General features: G+C 39.1%; 1 protein-coding gene across 1 annotated transcript; it reads left to right on the top strand.

The window, feature by feature from the left end:
• The first annotated feature begins 1,163 nt into the window (after positions 1 to 1,163).
• Positions 1,164 to 21,909, top strand: vstm4b (V-set and transmembrane domain containing 4b). The gene is made up of 8 exons (XM_061028972.1): positions 1,164 to 1,368; positions 4,732 to 5,139; positions 16,095 to 16,148; positions 16,378 to 16,485; positions 16,733 to 16,766; positions 16,857 to 16,981; positions 17,152 to 17,216; positions 18,316 to 21,909. Exons 1-8 carry the CDS (start codon positions 1,317 to 1,319, stop codon positions 18,439 to 18,441), a joined length of 972 nt encoding a protein of 323 aa, XP_060884955.1. The 5' UTR covers positions 1,164 to 1,316; the 3' UTR covers positions 18,442 to 21,909.
• The last annotated feature ends 2,493 nt before the right edge of the window (positions 21,910 to 24,402 follow it).

Consider the following 24,402-nt stretch of genomic DNA (forward strand, 5'->3'; position numbering starts at 1 on the left):
TGTAAGTCTCTTAGACCGTAAAACTGGAAACCTGTTTGCAACTGTAATGCACTTACAAGAAGCTCTGAAGCAGCAGACTAAATTATTTAATTTGTGTAAGAAGAATAACAACACAGAGGTGTTTATATAGTTTTTGGGAACTTTTATATGGCATAGGTCATTTGTAGGTTTTATATATATTTCTGTGCTTACTGTTTTGAATTGTGGACAACATTTTGTCGTTGGAGAAAGAAGCAAGGAAAGGAAACACACTACCTGTTGCTCATCTCATTATTTTCCTGTTATTCACAGGAAAAATCCAATCTGGCAACAGTCCACTCCATATGGGGCTCTAGTATGTGGTTTCCCACGTAATATTTTACTCTGAATTCAGAAGGTTAAAGAGCTTTCTTGTAAAGTGGGGACTTCTTTGTGAAGGGAACAGCCATGTTTGTCAAACCGTCGCCAGACAAGACGCACTTATGAGGCCCTGCGAGGCGTCTCTTTTATCATCTGTAAATCAAAAGTGTACCCGATCCCAGAGCTTTTCTCTGAGGTTTGATAAAAGCCAGTAAATTGTCCCCAGAACCCTGAGCTGACAGACTGAAGCACAAAGATTTACTGTGGGATCAGATTTCATGAGACAGGAGGAGAGGGGAGAAAGACACGGACACCAACAAAGAGCTCCCAGATTAATGACTTGTGTCAAACAACAGGAAAAAACTAACTTTAGATGCAGAAAAAAAAGTTTTCAAAAAAAGGTGTGTTTCTGTGTCATGTCATTGGCCACAAATATCCCCACACACAATCAGAGGCAGCAGCCCACCCCCTTCCCTCCTGAGTGTGTGTGTGGTTCAAAATAAAAGGCCTTACTTTGGTCTGCGCCTGCTGTCCTCCACAGCTGGAAGTGTGATTTGCTCGGCGTCAATCTCAACAACACAGCCCTCCATCCCTTCCATCCTGCACAGGAAATTACATTTCCCACTCACTCGCCAAAACCAGAGGTGTGTGTGTGCCTGCGTGTGTTTGTGTCTGTGTCCTCGCACATGCTCACCTGTCTGTTTCTGTCTGCTACTAAAATGTGCATGTGCATATGTTTGTGTGTGTGCCAGTGAGGCTGCCAAATGTGTTTTCACTGTGTGTGACCGAAGGAGGGGGAGGGGCAGAGGGAGGTTCTGAGCAGAAACAGAGCAACCAATGTTTCATATTACACTTGGCTGGGGGAAAAAAAGAGAAGAAGAAGAAGAAGAAGTAGAAGAAGAGTGGGAGGGGAACCTGGGGTTTCTTTCCTTCAGCAGCATTTAACTGGGAGTTTATGGAGGCTGCAGCCGTGGAAAATGAAGATCTCCTCTGTGGTCTTCGCTCTCCTGACTCGAGCACTGCTTGGAGGTAGGAAAAGTTGATATTGTTTCATACTAAAGGGGGGTGTGGGGGGGAAGTTTGCCAAATGGTTTTTGTCAGACTTTGTGGAAAGCATCAGAGAATGAGAGATGTTGGGGTGATGGTTGAGGAGATTGAGAAAACGCTTTCATCTGGTGGCCAAATTTTCTTTGAAAGCACTTCAGAGTAAGATTGCTGGGTGTGTTGTCAAGATAATACAAAAAAAGTTTACAAAGTTGCATGCACTTGCAGAGATTATAGGGACATCTATTAAAAGTGATTGTTCTCCTTGGGTGACTAATAGAAAATCAGTTTGCGCATTTACTTCTACTTTTATTTGAGATCATTTCAGTCAAAACGTAACAGCCTGCTCAGAATAAACATCCAAAAACAAAATAACATTTTTAGCCAGTCAGCTATATATGTTTGTTGTCACTTAAACTAATTGGAAGACACAACTGGCACTGATTTAATGATGTGTGTGTGACAGAAAAATGCTTGCGTGTCTTAAAAATGTGCAGATTGTAAAATTTATGGGATAGCAGATGTGTGATAGTGTTTTAGAATACAGAGAAAGTGAACCTTTGTAGCTTCATATTCATCCCACGTATGTCATCTGGTGCCAAAAACAATAGGCTGTCAGCGCCACAGAGAAGACGACTGTTGAGCAACATCAAACCCACAAGAGATGTTCAGACTAAATAATGACATATAGCTTTTGCATCGATTCATTAGGCTGGTTGTTGTAAATTGTGTTGCTTTGGTGAGTTCAAGTTCAAGCCAGTTACAGTCAGGCAGGTATTACATATTGAATGCATATCATCCTGAAACTGTCAAGCTTTAACTGTGGTTTTTTTTAACTGCTTCACCAATTGGCTCAAATTATCAGAGTGCTTCTTAAATGTGTACAACATTTAGAATTGTATTACAATGTTTACATTATATCTAAATCTATTAAAAATGGACTAATGTTATATGTTTTGTTGTTGTTAAGTACTTACATTACCTCAAATATTTCCAACCGTTATCGAATTCAGAGGACTCTGTAATTTAATTGTTGTAACGGGACTTGATTGTCGTGGCCTCTGCCAAGACAGACACGACATGTTTATCGTTGCCATGGAAACACCAGATTTTACGTCAAAGACCGGAAGGACATAAGGAAGCGGGAACTGCTTCTGAAAGCTGATGTACTGTTGCTGTATTTGCTGCTGTGAAAAATGTCATGTAAATTATACTTGGATACATCGTCGGTAAACATATTCTCTTCCTCACATCGGTTTCGGCCATTCGTCTTTACTACGTCAACTGGGAGTTAGTTTTTATGGGGAGAGGTGTTAGCAGATAGAACTCCCATGTTTCCCTGCTAGCCTCGATGTCATATTTTTTTATTGTATTGATTGAGAGCCCCCTAGTGGCAGAATCTACATACTGTGCCTTTAAAATTATTTGAATATCTTGGGACACATGCAGTAAGTGTGTTAATTTAACGTTCATATAAGGTGAAGGAAAGTTATTATTGACATTTAATTTTGAACACTGGAGAGCTTTCTAATCGATGTCACCTTAAACGGTAAACTAATTCGTTTTTACCTTGAAATGTTTTTTTTATATAATGAAAACAATGTTAAAGGCGGAATATGCGATTTTTTGATCCAGCAGATGTCGCCCTTGAGCACCAGCATGAAACCAAAACAACTCGCGGTGCATTGTTGTGTTAGCATGCTAATGCTATCTTTATTATGCTCGTATCTTCACACTGCATGTAAATTTACCTGAAATGAGCGTGATCTAGAAACGCAGTTAAACAATGAGTACAGTATGTTATTCTTCTTTTCTCTAGTCCCTCAATTAAAAAACTTTTATACGCTGGGGGATGAGTCGTCTGGCCGTCCTGGCGATGTAAACAAACTGAAGATAGGACTCGGAAAACTCTGAAAACATCACAGACAGTGGGACTCGGGTGTTACACCCATTGTAGACAGTCATGACTCACAGTTAGTGAGTTATTTTCAGAGGATATACTTGATTTATATTATATTTAAGTGTGAAAAATCTCATATAAAGCCTCTAAGTGTTGACATGTCAAGTATCAAGACAGCTGTGCAAATGTAATCTGCTTTTGAGCACGAACTGAGAATCAGTACAACTACAATAATCTTTACACTGTAAAAAATCAAATTCGTTTTTCTCTTATTTACGATATATGATCATGTAGGAAACAAACCTGAAAGGTAACAAATTAAACCTCCCAAAAACTATTTTCTTACCATATGTTCAAATTCAGAAACCACTGAGTTGATGGTGACAATAACTCCTTAATTCACTGGTTCCCAACAGTTTTTGGCTCGAGACCCCACTCTGACTTCACAAAACTACAACCCCAGACACATACAGCTTTTTGGTAAAAATTAACTTTTTTTCAACTGTGTTGCAAGTAAACATTCCTTTTAGACCACATTTAGGCTTATTCGTCTAAATTATTGTGGACAGAGGAAGAAAGACTGGGACAATAATTCTGCACAATGGATGTCAGACAGACAGAGACTCTGCAAGTTCTTTGTTTTGGCATTGGCTATGGCCCACAGTAGCCTGTATTCTTTATACTGTATTTTAATATAAAACATATTTTTTAATGATCATACGTTCTTTTAGATGACCCTATTTAAATTCCATCCGACCCCACATGGGGCTGGGACCCCAAGGTTGGGAAAGCCTATGTTTAATCCATTTATCAAATGAGGAGAGCCATAACCTTGTGTAACATTTTATTAGTTAATAATACTTATCTTTAGTTCTTTGCTGATTGTACAGAATTAATAGTACTGTTTAAAAATGTTTTATATAAACTAAGTGTTTAATTCTCTTGTTTCTGAAAGACTGTGCCTTGAAATAAAATGTGACCTTCAACTCTAAATACTTAACTCAAAGTGACTTAATGTCTCTTAAACTTTTTGGTAAGTTTTATGTAGAAGAACAACTACATGGTGATTAAAATAAATTATCTTATATTAGACTCAGTACTTAATTTACCATGTGATTTTTTACAGTGTAGCCAACCATCTGTGGTCTGGACCAAACAATGGAGAGACAGGAAAACAGCTGTGTGTGCTTAGAGGGATGCCTGAACTCTGTCAGAATCAAAGGGCCTCTGAAGCTAACATGCAGTCAAAACAAGAGTAGCAGTCTCCACAGTCACATGTGTTTTATTTACTCATAACCTGCATCCAATTCAGTGACATCATTTAAGCTAAAAGGGGATTGGATCATTTTGGTATACATCTTTAAGGGACAATCAGTATTTAGAAAATGCCAAAATCCACATTTAACATACTAATCCAATAAAATTAATTTCTGTTTTTTGTTCTCCAGATTTGTGTTTGGCCATTAACGTCACCATCACCCCCTCTCCCTTCACGGTAGCCCAGGAGGGTGAAAATATCACGCTGTCCTGTGTCGTGTCCCAGCGGCGCCGAAATGCTGCTCTTCCTGTGGTTAAATGGACCTTCCTGCCCGCCGGCACAGACCGGCCTGAGGACGAACTTCTCATTGCCCGGGTCAACATGAGGAAGGCCCGTTTCTATGGCAACTACACTAAGAGCTTCCCGTGGCCCAAACTTAAACTGACAGTGGTGAAGCAGGGGAAGATCTTTGACCTTGTTATCTTAAATGTGTCTGAGGGGGACCGGGGGCTCTACATTTGCCGGGTGCAGGAGTTTAAAAAGCACCAGGACCGCTGGAAGGCCTCTTCAAACTGCACCGCCGCCACTGAGCTCAGAGGTGAGGGTCATATTTACTGTTTACATTATCAACAGATGAATTCTGTGAGCATAACCCCTGGTTCATGTTTGTTGAGAAAATGACTAAGCCAGTCTAGAATGGGTCATAAGATATGGGTGCAGAAATCAACGTCTGTTCACCACTGTGGAGAGAGTTTCCTGTCAGATTTATATGAATCAATACTAGTGCAGCAAACATGTTATGATGTACAACTTTTTCTGAGTAAACACAACATCAGAGTATAGTGGGGATGATTCATTACATTAATGATTCCATTATAGATTCATTAATATTCAAAGCTGGACTAATCAATGCTAATCAAACTTCTAGTCATATATGAAAATATAACTTGATTAAAAGTTTTTTAGGATTTTTTTTCAAATTAACATAGTCTTTTTCACTGTTTGGTCAAACTTATATTTGTGAGCAATGGGATACTCCTGAATGTCCCATCTATCTATCTATCTATCTATCTAGCTACACATAGTTTTTGCTCAGCTTTTGTCATGGTGTGTTGCAAAATATCCTTTGTAATTAAGGACTTCCTTTCCTATCCTTGGTTCCCAAAGCCTACGTTGGTATGCCCAATATCTGTCGTATAAAGTCAATATTACATTTAGAAATGTTTTTTGCATCCTAGACTACAGAAAATGTTTGTTGAACAATATTATAACTTTCAAACTTCATTAATGTTTACATGCAAAACGTTTGTATGTTTGACTCTTTTCTAATCCCTTCTTGGTAGAAGAAGCGAGTAGCTGCAGCCAGGTTTCTCACAGAATGTCATCACTGCTTCTAATGGTGCTGGGCGGAGACTTAAGATCTATTTCTGCAACCACAACAGAAGCAATGACAAATGCTGTTTTGATAATAGTAGGGCTGCAAAGAGTTTTTTTTTTTTCGCAGATGGCAGGTTTGTCTGCAGAGATCTAACAGGGCCAGAATCAGAAAACTGTGACTGCGATGGCCACCCCTAGACGTGAACACACTCAACTGTTTGTCAAACAAGGATGGACAATGATGCTTGTTAACCCTTTCTATAGTTGATGTAAACCCCTTCTTTTAGTCATTCAGAACTCAAAAATATGAATATATCAGAAAGGGACAGTAACCCTGTTTGGTCCACCAAATGAGTGTAATATGCTCTGAAATGGTGGATTGAAGCAAACTAAAACTAAGTTAAACCAATAATTACATAGTTCTATCAATTAGGATATAACTATGTTTGTTCTGCTGGAGCATATCTAATTTATTAGAGTTAGCATTTTCTGTAACCACAGCTGGATGATGTAATACATCTGGCTGAAGACGCGGTGAAGTTGGTTGCACTGTCCTGCTTCTGATTTGGAGAGGGGGAGTCATTGGTGGGAAGCCTGGAGATAAAAGGATCTTCCATCAAATTAAACTGTGGCTTTGACAGAGTAGATGATCTTGGAGAAAGAGCAGAGAGAGTGTGAGGTTTCAATACCACCGCCGGGGTATGCATGACACATCCACTGGTGCCACACACTGAAAGCCCAGAGAGCCCAGAAATCCCTTCACTTTTTAACGCCACGACAACGGTTTTTATCCCACTTTGGTGTCAGATTGAGTTTGCAGATGTTTTTTTTTCCATCCTATACTTTAATCCATGACCACATTTATTATTATTATCAGGCTCTCTTTACCTGAAAATCCCAGTTTTCAATAACAATAAGGGACAATTACTACTCAATTCTTTTAATCTTTAATTATAAGTTTTTCCATTTTTGATAGGAGTTTACCAAGAGCAAAAATTGTTATCAGGTCTAGCTACCTAGCTAAATAAACTAAAGTTAGCTTTGAGGTCTAGCTACCTAGCTAAATAAACTAAAGTTAGCTTTGAGGTAGATCGAAAGGTTTCCTCCTGCTTTATTGTAATATTTACAGCTCACTTGTTTTCGAATAAAAGTTTTGAAAGAGAAGCATTCCTGCCAACTGATGATGCAATAATGATGACAATAATTCATATAATGCAGCTCAGAGCTAGTTAGTCAGATGGCTCTACGACTAACCCTCTAGTCTACTTAGTCAGAGCAGCAAGTATGATAAGAATAAGCATTATAGGAGACTGTAAATACTAACTGATACTTGTTGACATCCATCCTTACATTATCACTTTGAGAATTGATGAAGGCTATAGGGCACTAAGTGACATCGAGGGGCTCTTTACATCTGTAACAAGGAGACCCCACTTAAGTATTTGTGTTTATAAATTGTATTTACAATGCATGTCATTTGAGTACTTGTGATCAGAACTATCTTCCCTCTAACTTCCCGACCCTGGGTCCTTAATGCTGAATATAGGACGCATGAGCGTTTACACTACCAAACCAATGTGGGTAAATGTGTGTCAGACCACCTACCTTAGATATTGGGATGTGTTCACCTTACATTGAGGCTATCCCCTTGTTATCAGATCACCCAGGATGGATGTTAATGCAAGGTCTAAACAGACTGAGAAAAAAGGCGGTATGCACCTTGAATGGTCACAAATCAATGGAAAGGCTGGCACATAAAGATACACAACAATTCATGCTAGTATTCTAACGTACAGCAATTTAGATTTAGAATTCACCTAATGTTAGCCTCATCTACTAAAGTATGAATAAAAACAGATACATTTGACAGAAGAAGACTTTCTATGGTAGCAAATCGCTGAGAATTTAAGGAAATCCCTACAGTATAAAGCAGTGCTTCTAACGTTAGCATATACTCTTACAATTTCAGCAGCTATTGGCTGTATTATTACTTTGTTAAAGGAAATCTGTAACTCAAATCAATATAGAGAACCAAAGATAGTCTAAGAAACATTGCTACGAGGTTACTCACTTCAGTAGCTCGAATAAGAGTTAAAAAGAACACATTGTTTAGTCTATCTTTGACACTTAAGCTCTTCTGTGTTTAGTTTTGGAGAGGCTTAAGAAGACTCTCAAACCCTTCAAATGCTTACTATCTTTCTTGCTACAGTCCCATAAAAGTGTGTTGTACATACTGACCATGTCTGAAGTACATGTTTAGGCTTATGGTGATTGTCTTACTATCCAGCATCCGTTTTATGTAACTAGCTAGAATTGCGTAACTTCTTTATGCTTCTTTAATCTAGAAAAAGAGCAGACAAACACCGAACACTTATGAACAAAAACAGATGCCTTGATGATGTAGTTGAAGGTTCTGTCGCGGTTGTATGAGCATATTAAAGCTGTTGGAGAGGCATTCAGTTGAATTGCTTGGTTTGATCGTGGTTTATCCAAAGAATCAATGCATTCTCTTTTGCAACAACCTCAAGACAATTCATACTGTCAGTGCTCAACAACACTAGACGTTGCTCACCACATTTTCCATGGAAGCGTTCCTGCAGGCTGTGACTTTCAGGTTGTCCACAGCCAAATGGGCTCATGCAGACACCCAGTCCCTTCCAGGAGCTGTTGACATTGGCCCTGACAAGGAGTTTCCCTCCCAGAAGTAGAGCAGACGGAGTCCACTGAGACTCAGCAGAAATGGAACAAGAGATAGTTGTGCTAAGGAAGGTAAAGTTTGAATGTTTGTCTGCAGCAGAAGTCCAGTGGGCAGCTGGCTCGTGTCTGGCTCATACAGTCTTTGGTGGTCAAGGATGTGGGGAGTTATTTTCATCTGAGGAAGCACCAGTCGTTTGTGGCTTCGGAGGTATTAATAAAAAAGTCAACGGTGACAATTTGTATAAACACTGCAACCACGACCAGAGAAAAACTTGAATATAATAAAGATAGGTTGTTTGTTTTTCATTACACAACTGGAGTAATGAGGTTATTATTCTTGATTCAAGTGGAATTATTATCCTTTTCACTTTTTGACTATCTAATTTGATTGAAGAACACATTTTCCCAATTCTCACATATAGGTATACTGTGTGTTCAATCCTTCAACAGATAGATATTTCTGAAGTGGGGTTGTATGAGGTACTTGTCGATAGTAAGTGTATTAAGACACAGGAGGTCAGTCAGCCCGGCAACCAAATGAAAAACCAACGCGTAGGCTGGACTATGCACCAAGTGGATGGACATGTTGCACGCTGAAGTAGTGCGCTAACTAATTGACAAGCTGACGGTAAAATATAGTACTGAAAAAATTCTTAATATGGCATTCACCTACATGGTTATTGATTTTTTGTTTGGTTTTTCCAAAAAAATTGACCAAATTACGTGGTCCAACACAGCTTTGTGTACAGGGGTGTATAGCCAACCTCAGTGCTAGCATTCCAACCATTTTATTCATAAAGGAGCCTGGCATCTCCTGTTGCCGATAAACTTCTTATAGACACTTACCTCATACAACCCCAATCCAAGAATAGCAAACTATCCCTTTAATGTCTCTCAATCCCTTCACTTATAAATCAATTCTTAAATTATGTTGACAAGAAGTGGTAGGTAAATGACTTCATCCTAATCCCAATCTGTCCCATCAGAAATACTGATTACAAGTCTGCTCTGAACTCATTACCAAATTGGGTTGTAAAAAGTTTTAAAATCAGATTATTTTTTAACTAGTTAAGACACTATTAGAGGAATAGTTACAAACATTGAATCTGGATCAGTATATTCTTGGGGTAATTGTGATAATGAAGTGTATTTTGCTGATGTCCTCTTGCAGCATGACACAATAAATGAAGTTAGTTTGGTGAAATCCAGGTGAAAAAAGGCTTAAACATTTAGTGTTGTGTTTTAATACATTATGGCTATTTCTGGGAGACAGAGTAAAAAGGAGTTGTTGACATGGGCTTTGCTATTTTAACTTGCAAAACCAACATCTGAAAGATAAACTATTAAATGTTTCACCATTTGAATTGGGACTTTAAATACCAAACTCTTTCAAACACACTGTCGATGATGTCAGCTGGGTGCTTGCAATGGGCAGGCCAAAGCAATCACTATGCTTGACTTCACTATTGGTGCCCAGTGGACCAACAGGAAGGGTTAATTATTCCCGGTATTCACAGCACTGTTGACAGCTATGATAAACATCAGCTTCACATCTGAGGGGTTCAAACCTCCCTGGGACTGTTGCTCCACGGTCCACTCTCCTGATGAGAAACAGCAGATGACTGAGACTTTTATGAGCATAAACGTGTGTGTTTCTGACGCCGTACTGGTGGAATTCCTGCGGTGGGACAACATTAGGTGACCAGGTGTTTCCACAATCCGTCACAGACACAGAACTCCCATTACTCTATACCTACTACTGCTATAACAAACACAGCCCGAGAGGTCAGAGGGTTTGGTGGAGAATTTAAAGGGAAGAGCACAGTATGGACGGAGCACCAGTTTGGCATAAACAAACTGAGCTGAAGGCATTTCTACAATGTGGGCGACTTTCAGTTAACAAGGATATTTCTGCGAGGAACACCGGACACGGATGTGGCATGGTTTAAGAATAGAAAGAGCAGAGAGAACTCTGGGTATTCTTCTGGCAGCTACTCATGGAAATATGAAAATCAGAAATATCTGAGATCACAAACGTCTCTGGGTTGCTTTTAAAGACAAACAGGGACAAATGAATAAGAAGAAAAACAAAACAGGCCAATGTTTTTGGCCATAATAGGGTCACGAGGTACCAATGAACAGAAAAATACTCCACCAAAAGACAACAGGAAGTGAAGGATGATCCAATGCTTTGTAAAGACATTCAATGATGCTCTGTACTTAAATTCATCTGCTGGCTTTTGAATACTGTTAATTACAGCATTAACTGGCTGTAAATGAGGATGAAACAGAGGATCATTATTCTGTCCCCTGTCTTTGTATTGATGTTTACAGTGTTGGGTTTGTTGGGGGACAAAAAAGAGGCCACGAATCTGAAACACAGTCAGTAAATGAATGCAACTCTGTGGCTCAGATGAACAAAAAGTAGTCTGTTGTTAAGTTTCCGCTGTAGTCCGACTCAGTCTTCAGCCATTCAAAAGCTGCTGTCAAAAGAAGACACAAGGATAAAAGCCAGTTTTATGGCTCACAGTACACCAGATTTATCCAGTTTCTGATCATTCCAGCATGTACAGCTGCTGCACTGACAGACCTACGCAGAACCTCGGACAAAAATACCGCATAAACGTCAGAGATGTTATCGAGATTTACACTGTGAATAATTCACTGTGAAGGCAGGCTGGGACTTTAAATTAAGTCATCTGCCATTTTAATAGACGAGAGAAAGTCTGTTTGAAATGGTTTTTCTTTCAGGAAGACTGTGCAGTTCACAGTGAGGCTATGTCTGTATGCACTGGTGGATTTCCTGACACTGATGATTTGAGATACACTCGTCTTATGTTTAAGTGAACAATCATCACATATTAAGGAAACATCACAATAGTAATAGATAATATGTCAATAGAAATATGCCAACTCATTTTTTGCAAATGACTACATTTATTATATAAAGAAAAATGTTCACCATAACAATAAAACCAAGAACAAAACACTTGTCCACCTAGCATTTTTTTTCAGAGCACCAGCATATTTTTTCAATTGTTTCCAAACAGGCGAGAGTGTTTGCAGCAGCAGGCAGTCGCCTGTAGAAAAAAAATCTATTTTCCAAATATACTGCATGATATTCCCCATATTTGTGCCTCCTATGGATTATGTCTTGTACCCACATCCTCTTTGCTCCATGTCTGCTGGGGTAAAAATAATCTAGAGTATAAAACATACAGTAAAGTAACGGAGCAGTGTCGGTCATACAGCAGCTGTTCTCAAAAGACTGTTATAGAGACAGCAGCGATGTACATCAACTTTAGTGTGCATTTCCTTTTCACACCTGTTCAATCTCAACTACTACTTTAGCAGCTTACAGAGCTATTGTCAAAACTTAGGCCAAACTAGTAAAAAATAATCTACACCTATAAAGAAGTCGATTCTAAGGTCTGCTTGATGACTCTTTTTTATATTTCAGTCCTTTAATACAATTTTCTCAGCATTTTGCTTCCTGTTTGATTCATGGAAAAGATCAATCATGAAGTTGACATAGCAATTCTGATATTCAGTGTTTTCATCATGCACATGTTAATCATGAAGCACAGGCATTGACTAAACTCAATCCTAAACCATTTTATCTGCAAGCCTTCTCATATTTAAAAGGTAAATATTTGACAAGAAATTGAACAATCCTCAGCCAAGTTCGTTTCTTTCTTTCTATCTCCCCCCTTGACAATAAAGGTTTCCAAACAGTAGAATGTAGGTCACATATGGTCGACGAAGGATTAGGGACCGTATCCAAAAGAATATTCCCCACTGAGCACAGTCTGAAACCTGTTAGGTCTATAAAAGTATTTTATAGAAAGTGTAAAGCCAAGGTAGAAATCACCTTAACTGGGTTATTGACAGCATACCGTACACCACTAGTCTAAATCTGACTGGTAAATGTAGTTCTCTATGAAGTGAACTGGTAGGTGATTTTTCCTTTTGGCTTTGGAGTTAGAGTGACCATATTTTCAAACCTCCAAGTCGGGGGCACTTTAACATTACCGCAAACCCACATGTCGAGCCACAAATTTGTGACCTGCACTGGTCATACAAGGTGGTAGGTATAAGTTTCGTCCTGAGCAGCCTGATTAAGTTGGTTGTCAGCTGCGTTTGCCTCACTAAAGTAGATTGTAACAGAGATACTTTCAGCCTGAACCACTTTTTGTGTTTTAATATGGCTTTGTTTGTTTGCATTTCAACCAAGGGCGACTGAAAATGGACACTTGCAGTGTGAAAAATGCAGCATCTCTATTGGCTGGTACTTTTTGAAAGAAGCTGTAACTTTCCTGGAGCTCTTTGGAAACCGCTGACTTCCTTTTCACTAGGACAGCTAGCCTACCTGTAGTTACCTGTTATTACGTAGCAGGTCCTGTTAAGCTAGGCTAGCCTAGATAAGCTAGACTCATGGTGCATCAGTGGTGTTTTTCTATTGGTTAGAACAGCAACAGCCTTGACAACTCTTGGCAACGACATTGATTAATATACTGTATATAGAGAAAAATCAGTGTGTAAGTGTAAGTACAGTGTATTGTTTTGGCTTGTTGAAACTGGGACATGGGCTGTTCAAAACCTGGACATATTACGGTTATAGATATTTGTTGGGACTCAGGACACAGAGCTCGAAAAAGAGACGGTCCCGGTCAAATGGGGACATATGGTCACCCTATTTAAAGTATAAAGGTTAACCTTCTATAACTAGCTTTTTATCGACATCATGTTTTTCTATAAATGCAGTTCTATAACAAAATAATGAGTTGTGTTGAAGTGTAAACATGATGCAACATTTTTTCATCTACTTGTGAGTTTTTACAGAACTGCAGGCTTTGCAGTAAACATCCATTCCATCTATGTCATGTCTGACAGTTTAATTCATGCTCAGGCTGTCCCACACAGTTTTATGACACTGGTTTTCTCCCGTTGACAGTGGTGCTTGGGAAGTGTTTTTTCTCAGTCTGCATCCAATTATTTCAATGTCAGTTTCCCTCAAAACCAACAGCATATGTATTCACCTTGAAGGAGGAATTGTGTCTTCCTAGCGCACATTTGTTTAAGTGATGCTAAAAGAACAGCTTTAGCAGCAATAGAAGGAAGTTTCTGGTTTGAAATTGCTTGATAGGTTTGTTTTGGTTTTTTATTTGCTCTTTTTTATGCACAGAATGTTGTCTTAAGTAGTTTTGCATGAAGAAAATAAAATCCTTGTCATTGCAGGAGAATCCATGCAATAGCTCTTACTGTTCAGATATGTTATGGATTCATATTTTATAGAAAACTTTGTCAGTTGATGAGCTCGCAGGACAGCTAGTCTGCCTGTGGGAAAGTCTCCAGCCAGCATGGCCAGCCTGCCTGTCGTCAGCTGCTGGTGGTTTGGGGTATTTCAAGATGCCTTGGTGGGTGTCATTTCACGAGCTTCCTACCACCAGCTCAGCAGGAGAACAGCAGTGTTAAGACTACTGTGGTCAGATGGGGTGGAGAGATGATTGAGTGTGTGGGACGAGATTTCAGGTTGAGTATGGGAAATATATTTTCTCTCAGCCATTTAGGACTCAAGCAGCACATAGCTGGGATTCTCATCAAACAGATCAAGTCTGCATTGACACTTCTGACTCCATGTTGGTGCTCAGATTGGATTTTTTGGAGTGAAACAGTTATCTAACACTGAAAAGACAATTTGACCGTAACTAAGCATTGCCAATGTGTAAAGCTGTTTAATGGGCTTGTAATTTTATTTGAGCTAGAAATACGTAAGTAACCAGAGAAAGTACTGCCAAATTATTGAGCTTATGTCAATTAGCTAGCTGGGTACATGAAATCTGCCAGAAACAACTATTTATAGTGGCTACATCCACTGGCACCGACAGGAAAAGAGAAGCTCTTATATTGTCTTCCTCCAAATTCAATTTAAAAAAGGACCATCATAAGACCGTAAAAGAAATAAATGAAAGTCATCAACTCTGTCAATGTTAACTTTGAAACTATAAATGTTGATGGTGTTAGCCCAGTTTTGCCAGACACATAAGCAAATGCATTTCAGTGTGGAACCACTTTACCATGGTTTTCAATCTGTCTACAAACCCCCCAGTTATGTGAAAATGCCATCCTCTCTGCCTGCTCCACTTTTCAGAATATGTTTGCTCAAACAGGCTGTTTGGAGAAAGCCCAAGCCACCCAAGCCCTTCTAGAGGGGCGTGGTTGAACATAGTTCACCTGCATTTAAAGGTACAGACACAGAAACAGCCTGTTCCAAACAGGGCTGAAATAGAGGGGTTTATAGGCATGATCAAATACAGGATCAGAGTGGATTTTTGGCAAGGAACTTCACAGGCATGTTTTTAGGAGCTCTGAGACTTACTTAAACTTCAGAATAATATGTGACTTTTAAAAGACTCTAATCAAAACTGACGCTTCTTGTTGCAGTGAACAAAATGTGAGACGTAGTACATCAATGGGCTCTGTATCCAATTTTTAAAGATCCAGTCTAAGATACTAATACACACTTTTTGATAGTTTGAGTTATAAGCCAATGCTGCCCCCCACCCTTCCCCCCAAAGAGCTGTGAAGTACCATCCAGAGTAATGATGTGATTGCAATTCCAAATGTTCCACATCAGTGAAAGCTTATAGTTGTTAACATAATAACCTCAATAGCACTCCACAGTCAGGCAGTGAATCAAAATCACCCCAATATTACAAGAGTGGCTTTTGGCCCAACATGAATATGTTCTGAATGATTCAAAAGTATCTGCCAGAGCAAATGAAACATGATCTTGCATACTGTATGTGGTTTGAAAACTGTAAGTGCTGTTATTGAAATGCTAAACCATTGTAACAACAACTTCAGCTTCACAGTTAAGGGCATCCTCACTTTTGTCAATCAGCCTTGCTATACTTCCCCCAATGTTAGCAAAGTGGCTGTTGCTGCAAACATTGTGGCATCTGTTTCAGTTGATGTGCATGAATTCCACTTCCTGTTAGCAAACAGGGAAATGTGTCTGAATGTTTCTGTCACAAAAAAAACATGCATTCAAAAGAAGAGCTATGTCAGAAAGGGCTATGGTTGACTTGTTTAACCAAGAAAGTTTTATTATGCAGACTGAAAGAGTGTTTATTGACCAGCACACGGGTGGATGTGTGGTGAAAGTTCAGGACGGTGTATAACCTTAACCAAAGTGTTTCCGCTATTGGCTTAGTTAATGAGATATTTGGCCTATTTTTTATGTTCGGTAAAGGTTAAGGTTGAGACCTCTGGACAGTGAATCAGAAACAGGGACAGGCAGGGAGGAGGCTAACCTCAGCTAGTTGTCTTCCTACAATTAGCTTTATTTAAACTTTAGCTAGCATGTAATCAGGCGGCAAGGAAGCCACAGTGATGACTACGGACTTTACAAAACTTATTTTCCTCTCTCTCTCTCTCTCTCTCTCTCTCTCTCTCTCTTTCTCTTTCTTCATGTAGTGCACGTCCTACCATCCACCAAGGCCAAAGAAAGCCTGTGGAGCTTGTTTGAAGGTAAGTCAGCCTATTTTTAGAATGGTAAGAGTGTGTGTGTTTTGTGGTAAAACAGCAATGCATCGTAGTTGGAGGGCAAATATAGCCCAAACCAAAGGCTATCGCTCAGTGCCTTAAATAGCTCGGCAAAACATGCATATCTTTTTTCCTTCAAAAATGTGTGAAGAAACAGGCACAGGGCTGAGGTACTGTTTTGACCAAAGTGTGTGCAAATGTATTTGTGTTTCAGATGTGTACCTGTGTGCAGTGCTGATCTGTTCAGTGGGTCTGCTGTGTATGTGCATGTTTACGGTGACAGTAACCTGCCAGTACATACAGAGGAAGCAGAGGTTAAAAGGTTAGCAGCAACCTTAAGATAACTCTCATCTGACCTTTGATTAATGTAATTTTAATGTCTTCATGTTTTCTGTTATCTTCTTTCTTTCGTCTCTCTGTTGTCTCTACCAAGTATTTTGTTTCCCCCAAAGTCAAAACTCTAAATTAAGTCAATTCCATGTAGAGTAGAAGTTTGCATTTTACCAAAATACAATAATCTTTGGATGAAACGTTATGAATTTATTCCAATATTCTTTATATCTCTGCAGACAATTATCACTTGGTCAAAAGCCCCCAGAACAGGTAAGATTTTATACAGTGATTCACAGCTTATTGCATTGCCAAACTTGTTCTTACGTGTGCTTAACCTTTGGTAATTCTGTCTAAATCCAGCTCAGGGGAGACTGTCACAAGCTTAGTCAATATGTCTCCTGCCCTGCCTAAGAAAGAAAGGAGGTACAGGAAGAAACGGAGCAGAGACTACCAAGAGGAGATACCACCAGAGATACCAGCAAAAGGTAGACAAGAATTCACACCCACAGCTTTGTCCTACAGTAATCACACCTTTTTGAACATAGATGTAAACTTTCTGTATTAAAAACAACTTACAAGCTGCTCATGTTTTAAAAAGCAGGAAAATGTTAGCAAGAGAAACAAGGTAACAAGTTCTTTTTTTCTGTCCCTGCAGCTCCGATTGGAGAGAAAACACGGAAACCCAAACTTTTAAAACCACAACCGAGGAAAGTTGTGTTGGTGAGTTCAATGAGTTTTGCATCTTGATTAATTAAGTTATTATTGTTTATTGTTCCAAAATAATTAGGAATCCAGTCAGTACTAATTCTAAAAATGCAATGCATTTCCTCTTGCATTAAATTTCACAGACCCAAAAAGGAATAGATACTGTCAGTCATATACCTGTAAAAAGAAAAGTACCAGAAAATGTCACAAAATGTGCCGTCTAACCCAGGTTTATTTTTGTCATTGTCACTTGAATGAAGTTGCTTTGTTGCAGCTGGTAATGATTCGCACACAAAGCTACAAGAGGTAATTTAACGGTCGGGTCAGTAGCTTTTTCCAAAAATAATAAAGTACAGACTTCTACAAAAGTAATGCTGCTTAATCATCAGTTATGGCCCTCCATAGATGTGTGGTGGTGACTGTGTCTGCAGAGATCCTATCCTCTGCATGTATTTTGATGTTTGTGGGCGAGATGCTGGTGTGTTTCCCCCAGCCAATGACAGTGTGCAAGGGAGCTTAGGAGTGGATTCAATTCAGCGATTAGCCGTAATTTAAACGGGCTCATATGACAAAATACGCAGTGAGGTGAAACAATGACAACAATGAGGCAATGTGGATAAAGCTAGTTCCAAAAGCAGGACGAACTTTGGGTTTGCTTACACCCGCCGACGGGGACTGGGGAGTGTGCCGGCTTTCTGTTGGACAGGCAGGCACCAAACACTGGTGGCTAGCTTGTGCTAGCATGCTGTAGCTTGCAGTGTAGGTACAAACAGTAAACGTACATACATCCTTCAGTGAGTGTGCGATTGTGGGGGTGATGAGCCCAGGAGGAGGGCCCCAATTTGAAAGATGTGTTTACAAGCTGCAATGAAAAATGCAACTGATTGCAGCTTAAAGTTTGGCAACCTCAACCCAAGAGTCCTGTAAGGGGACATCTACTGAAGTTACATCTAATCTGAGAAGAACATTTAGCTATGTAGAGTGTGGCAGGAATCTTCCACAACTTTCTTGATCATTTTCTAACCACTGATACCACTACAAATACTTATTCTTTCTCTTAAGAATCGTGTTTTTTACCATGCCCTTTTTTCTTCCTTTCTCCCCCCATCTCCAGCCGAAGATTGTGGAGGAGAATCTGACCTACGCCGAGCTGGATCTGGTGAGGCCAATTCCAGAAACCAAGGCATCATGTAGCGGCACTGTGTATGCTCAGATACTGTTCGAGGAGCAGCCGCTATGAAAGGAACAAACACACCACTAGAAACTGTGCCTTGTGTAAAACAGTACTGTCTATTTATAGTCTGTGTCATTTTGTATTCAAATAGTTTGTGAATAGCAAAATATGTATTGTCTTACAGTTATGAAAGCATATGATTTGATGTTTTTTATACCTACCTTCAATATGACCAAGGTGCAAAAGGAGATATTTTGTATACTAGAGTATTTCTCTTTTTTAACCATGTTGAAATCCTGTGTAGCTTCAACTTGGAATGAAATAGGAGTCAACAGAGCTGATCTAAACTATGTTAGTCCGTCATAGTAGGAGGGGAGATGTGAGATTTGATTATTCAATTAATCTGAGCCTTCTCCTCTGATCCAGTGAACAGTTTTCATCCAATATTTGCAACTCCATTCCAGCAGACTCAATCTCTGTGGTTCATGTTCATATCACCTATTTAGAGTCAAGTGTACCCATATCTAAGGTGAGGTCAGATTTGCTACCATCTTAAGAGAAAAATACTGCTTTGAGTTCCGGGTTTATTCAAAAGCACAAGTTACCAATTTTTCATGGATGCGTATTTTCATTCCTGACTTAAAGAAACTGTTCCTTGTCTTCCCTCTCGTTTGTGCGTTAGGTATGGAGCTTTAAGACGGAGCGGATTAGCCAATTTATCAGAAACAATGGAAGAACAAGATAGCATGGTTCTAGCTAGCTAGCTTGTTTGCAAACCAGCGAGGGGAAGGTATTTTGGTAGAATGACAAATGGCAATTTTTTAGCCATAAAATAAAACATCACATTCAGTGGCGGTTCTAGACCACTTTTACTGAGGGGGCCAGGCTGGGGCCAGTTGTTTTGTCAGAGGGGAACATTAAACCACCATTAAACCACCAATGATCACATTAAAATGTTGTTTTGTACGTAATCGTACGTGAATGAAAAAAACAAAAACAGTTAGAACATGCAAGTAAGGACGCTTGTGGATTTATTTATTTTTAATATTGGAGAAACCATTCTAGCTAGAAATTTCTCAGATTCTTCCAGGATAAGCTAACAGCCTCTGAGCTTTAGCTTTAAACCTGCTCTATTTTCAGACAGCATGTCATTGGGAATGGTTTTAATTTTCTCCAAATTTAGGGGGAAAAAAAATTCTGGACTGTGGCATTTTAGTAAATTAAAAAAATCAAAGCCTGTTTGGATGACGGGGAGGGGGGGGCAGTAATGTGGGGCATTCTATGAGATCTTTGAAGTTCCTTGAGCGACTAGAAAAACCATTTTAGAGAATCAGCTTCATGAAGGCGAGACAAACTAAATGAAAGTCTTCCGTTCTAATGGGTGTAGATCATCACAATTTCAAAGTCAGATTTACTCCTGGCATGTTCCCAGCATTATCTGCCTGACGACATCTGCGTCCAGTTTGTTTTGATGTGACACTTCATAATGACCACAACTCCACAGAGCTGATATTAAGGTAGCGATTAGCCCCTCGACCTTCCCCCACAGGCAAGTATGCGAGACCTTTCATCTGGTGCCAACATCAACTTAACAGGCTGTTAGCGCCACACACAAACACAAACATACACATGAGGGTGGAGTTACATGTAGGGTAAACACTCTTCTAAGTTTAAACACATAAAGGCACATCCACTGTTGTGACACCTACACCGTAAAAGCTGTTTGGACCTTTTCACCTTAATATAAGGATTGTGGTGATTTCGTAGTTTAAGATAAGATCAGCTGAAGTCCCACATGCTTTCTCACTTTCCATGAGTCCCAGTGTGAAAGTGCTTAGGCCTCTTTTTCCATTCAGTGATCCTCTGGATTCAGGCATGGAAAAGCAAAGCAGAGTTTTTATAAAACAGTGAACTTGAAACCCAGACAAAAAGGCACCGGATCCCTCCCTTCCCACAGACTCCCAATATCTCATGTGGAGTTACCAGTGAGGTTAGATCAGTGCTGGAAGAAGCACTAAGGTCTTAAACTAAGTACTATTACAACATTAAACAACAACAACAACCAGACGCTCTTCATTACAAAGAATAATCTGGCATCCTGAGTCATAATTAGGTATGGTCAGTACAAGCAGAGTTGCATTTAAAGTTATAATACTTGTTGCACAATAACATTATAAAACCTGTGAGGGTTTATTTTTTGTATATTTCATTCTTAAACTATTAGTAACTGTAACTAACACATCAATGTGTAAGTATACTTAATGTTCAATTGTAGTCACTCCAACTCTCTCTGTCCATACTGAACTGATTACTGGGAGAGTAAATTCAAAGCACTGAAACTAAAATATGTTTTCTTTTTATTTGACTATAATCTTCAGCTTTTTATGCCTTAATTTGTATTTTTTGCATTTTTTTTTTATAGTATCACTGACCAATATTTCATGGTCATCTGAGACAACTTTAACTTTCACCTGACTAGTAACTTTGCTCTTCAGAAATAAAAGGTAAAAAAGTAGTGCTTCTTCTGGAATTAAAACGAGCACATGAAATAGGAGAAAAACAAAATACTTATGTAGAGTATGAGTTCAGAGAATGTTCTTCTCAATACTTTGATCCTTCACACCGCTGAGAGTTAGCCTTTCAATAGTGTATATTTCAAAGGTTCGCCTGTTGCAGTGATAGCTAACATAGCTAGGCCTATCTGTCTGCTAACAGAACTAGAGAGAAAATTGAGTGACTTCAGTTCAATTATTTCACTCTTCTGTGAACCATCAAACCATTACCTAATATGTGGTAGGCGTATTTAGTTACGTAATGAACTAAAAAATATAGCCACTATAATGACTTTGCTAACTGCTAATCGACATAAAATGCATACAGTAGGATGCATGCATATTATTTCGATGATGAGTATAGTTTATCTCCAGTTACAAAGTCAAAGAAGGATTCAGTATCTGTTTAAAAATGTCAAGAAAGTCTAATTTCTTGTTTGTAGCCTGAAGCAGTTATCTTGTAGAACGACTGCTTACTTCCAATATGGCTGCCGGCCAAAGCACATGTGCCACTTGAAAAATCACAACAAAGAAAGTAGGACAGAGGTTTTTAGCTGCGTCACATGTACAGTGTAAGACACCTTATATTTAGCTGGTGTTTCATTTCAATCTTAACCACCATCAGCCTCTGTTTTTAGCAGTCCAATGTTCCATTGTTGTTCTCTGTGTCAGTTGTACAGTTGTGTGTATTATTCACGTATAAAATGCCTGACAGTGACCTTTCAGTGGCAGGCAGAAGTGTATTTAAAATGCCCTTAAACTGTGAAATGTAAAGTTTCTTCCAGACCACATTGTCCTTAATGGGAGTCTGCTAACTCGAACCATGTGTTTGAATTGTGCTCACTGCTCCCTCTCTCTCTCTCCCTCTCTCTCCCCACCACTGACCTCTGCATTCATCAACATTCCAACATTTGTTGTTCATTTTGTTCTTTTGTACAGTTTTTTGTATCAGTAAGTGAAATAAATACGAAAGTGGATTTGAGCAGCATGTGCCTAAATAAGTTTTTCCTTTGTGTTTGCTCTTTGGGTGTTGATGTTGGTTCATCCATCAGACCACAACATTGCTTGAAACTGAAACATCTTTACAACTATGGGCTGGACTTTCATGATCATTTAAAGAGAAATGTATTTCCCTGAAAGGATCAACCACTGTGACTTTGGTCATCATTTAAGTTATCCTCACATCTTGTGGAGTATACCTGAATATCTACTGGAAGGACTATCACAAATGTTCAAACATACCAAGACAATGTGCCCTAATCAGTTCTTATTATTTTTTCCTGGTTATGCAAAGAAAAAAGGGAGAATATTGTTTCATCTTGGGTTAACTTAATAAATACCCAAGTACTCTTTGTGTTTGCTGCTAATTAGCTAATTTCAATACAAATATGCTCAACTATGGTAAAAATGGTACCCATAATATTCTGAAGTTATATGCTAAAAAATAGCTTATATTGTCATTTCAGGCAGTTTTAATGCCCATCACCCTTAGGGGTTTATTTGTCTTGACCTCTGCCACAAAAGAAATTGGCCATATTACGCCCACGAGGTCTTAAAATCAGCTGCCAAGTTGTGGATTGTTTTAGAATTAAAGAAAATATATGATTGTTTTTTTTGGGCAGAAAATGCCATCTACCTTTTTTTTTTTTAACTTAACATCAATCTGATCTAACTAATTGCAAGTAAGTTAATGAAGCAGCGATCCTGCTCTTTTCGTGGTCAAAGAAGGCTCATATATGCTGTGCTTGTTTTTAAAGTTCTATGCCTTGGCTCTGGTATCTACCATTGGCATGGCCCATTAACATTCAGGAAAATACAGTATGGTTAATGTAGTGACTGTAATGTCCAAATTTCTAATTGTGCTTTTATTCACTGCCATAGGTGTATGGAAAGGTCTTGACTTGTAAAATAAACATGCCAAAATGAAATAACTTTGTGAAGTTCCTATTTAACATCTGAAGCAGACAAACCGTGATGAATATATGGTGAATTCTTGTTTCCTAGATTATACATTTTTTGTTGTCTTTCGTTGCGAAACGGTAAGAACCATATGTTCCCACCACCTATGCCACCATTTCCTGTTCACCCGTGACCAATAAACATTTAACCATACCACCTGCCCAATTATCAATTATCAATACCTAGTGTCCAAATGAAGTAAATAAACATATAAACCAAAACCATTGAAATACAATTCATAAATACACACACAGTAAATTGGCTCCTACAGTTAAACGTTAACCACTGAAGGAATTATTTGGACTCAAATTGATCGGTTGAAGCGTTTGCTCTGAGAGCTCTGAACTCTCCAGAAAGAGTTTCACCAAAAGTGATCTCCAAGCTCTAATTCTGTCAATGTTAATCATCACATGAAATAATATCTTTACTGTAACCTAAGCCTGGATTCCCCAGCGTATAATCATAATTCACCTCCATGTAAAGTGGAGACATGAGAGGGGCGCAGCTGTTAGCAGCCGGGATGGGTGTCAGCTACTCTTGAGGTGGTGGAGGCGTTGTAATAAGAGAGGGGGAGATTTAAATGTTATGTTTAGTTTACTTACTACCTCCCAATTATTTTGGAAGGGAAAAGAGAGAGGAAGCTCAGTGTGTACATGGCACAAAAGAAACCCCAGAGGTCAAATGAAAATGTCTCACCCACAAAGAAAACTTGAACATAAAGACGCAGATCTGTAGAGGACTGAGATGGTTTGGGGGAAGTGGTTCATTAGTAATAAAATTTGTTCTGTTAGGTAAATACAGTTTATGTTTTTGAAGTGGGTGGTATTGCTGAAAAGGGAGTATAAAGGGCGAGTCAAGGAGAGGAGAGAAAGGTTGAAAAAAATCCATATTTTAAGGGAGGGGGGGAATAAAGGCAGAGTTCGGACACCATGGCGCTCATTTCCTGTCAGAGCACAGCAGGCTCTACAGACGCTCCCTTAAAAAGAAACAAGTGATGTCACCAGTAAACCAGCCAAACACAACCTATTGTTAGAGCTGAATTCCTTGAGTTTGTCTGTGCTTGTTCTGTCTCCATCTCCGTCCATAAAAAAACGATGCATAGTAAACACAGTCTAACATGTCCTGTGTGGTAACAGTAATGCATAGCTACACTCGCCTGAAAACAAAAAAAAGGATTTAATGATAGACTTTGGTAAATAGGAATCACTAGAGATCATGTAAGGCTCAGAACTCAATGTCCTGCAAGAAACGTATATCAAACGTCCAGCATTGAATAGTCCAAGTTGGAAGATTGACCACTTCCTCCTTGGCCCATTCTGTAAGTACTGTAAGCTATATGCACCACTCTAAGGTCAAGTCTGCTTAAACCACACAGTTAAGGTCTTCAGCTAGACCCACTTGGACGCAACCCATAGGACTACCAATCAAAATAGTTTCAGACTGTTTTGTTTTTCAAGACAAGCGAGTTTAAAAAAAATTTCCCCATGGTCACAAACTTTGTGGTACAGCACTTGTT

Source organism: Labrus mixtus, chromosome 21 (assembly GCF_963584025.1).
Source record: "Labrus mixtus chromosome 21, fLabMix1.1, whole genome shotgun sequence".
Lineage (NCBI taxonomy): Eukaryota > Metazoa > Chordata > Actinopteri > Labriformes > Labridae > Labrus > Labrus mixtus.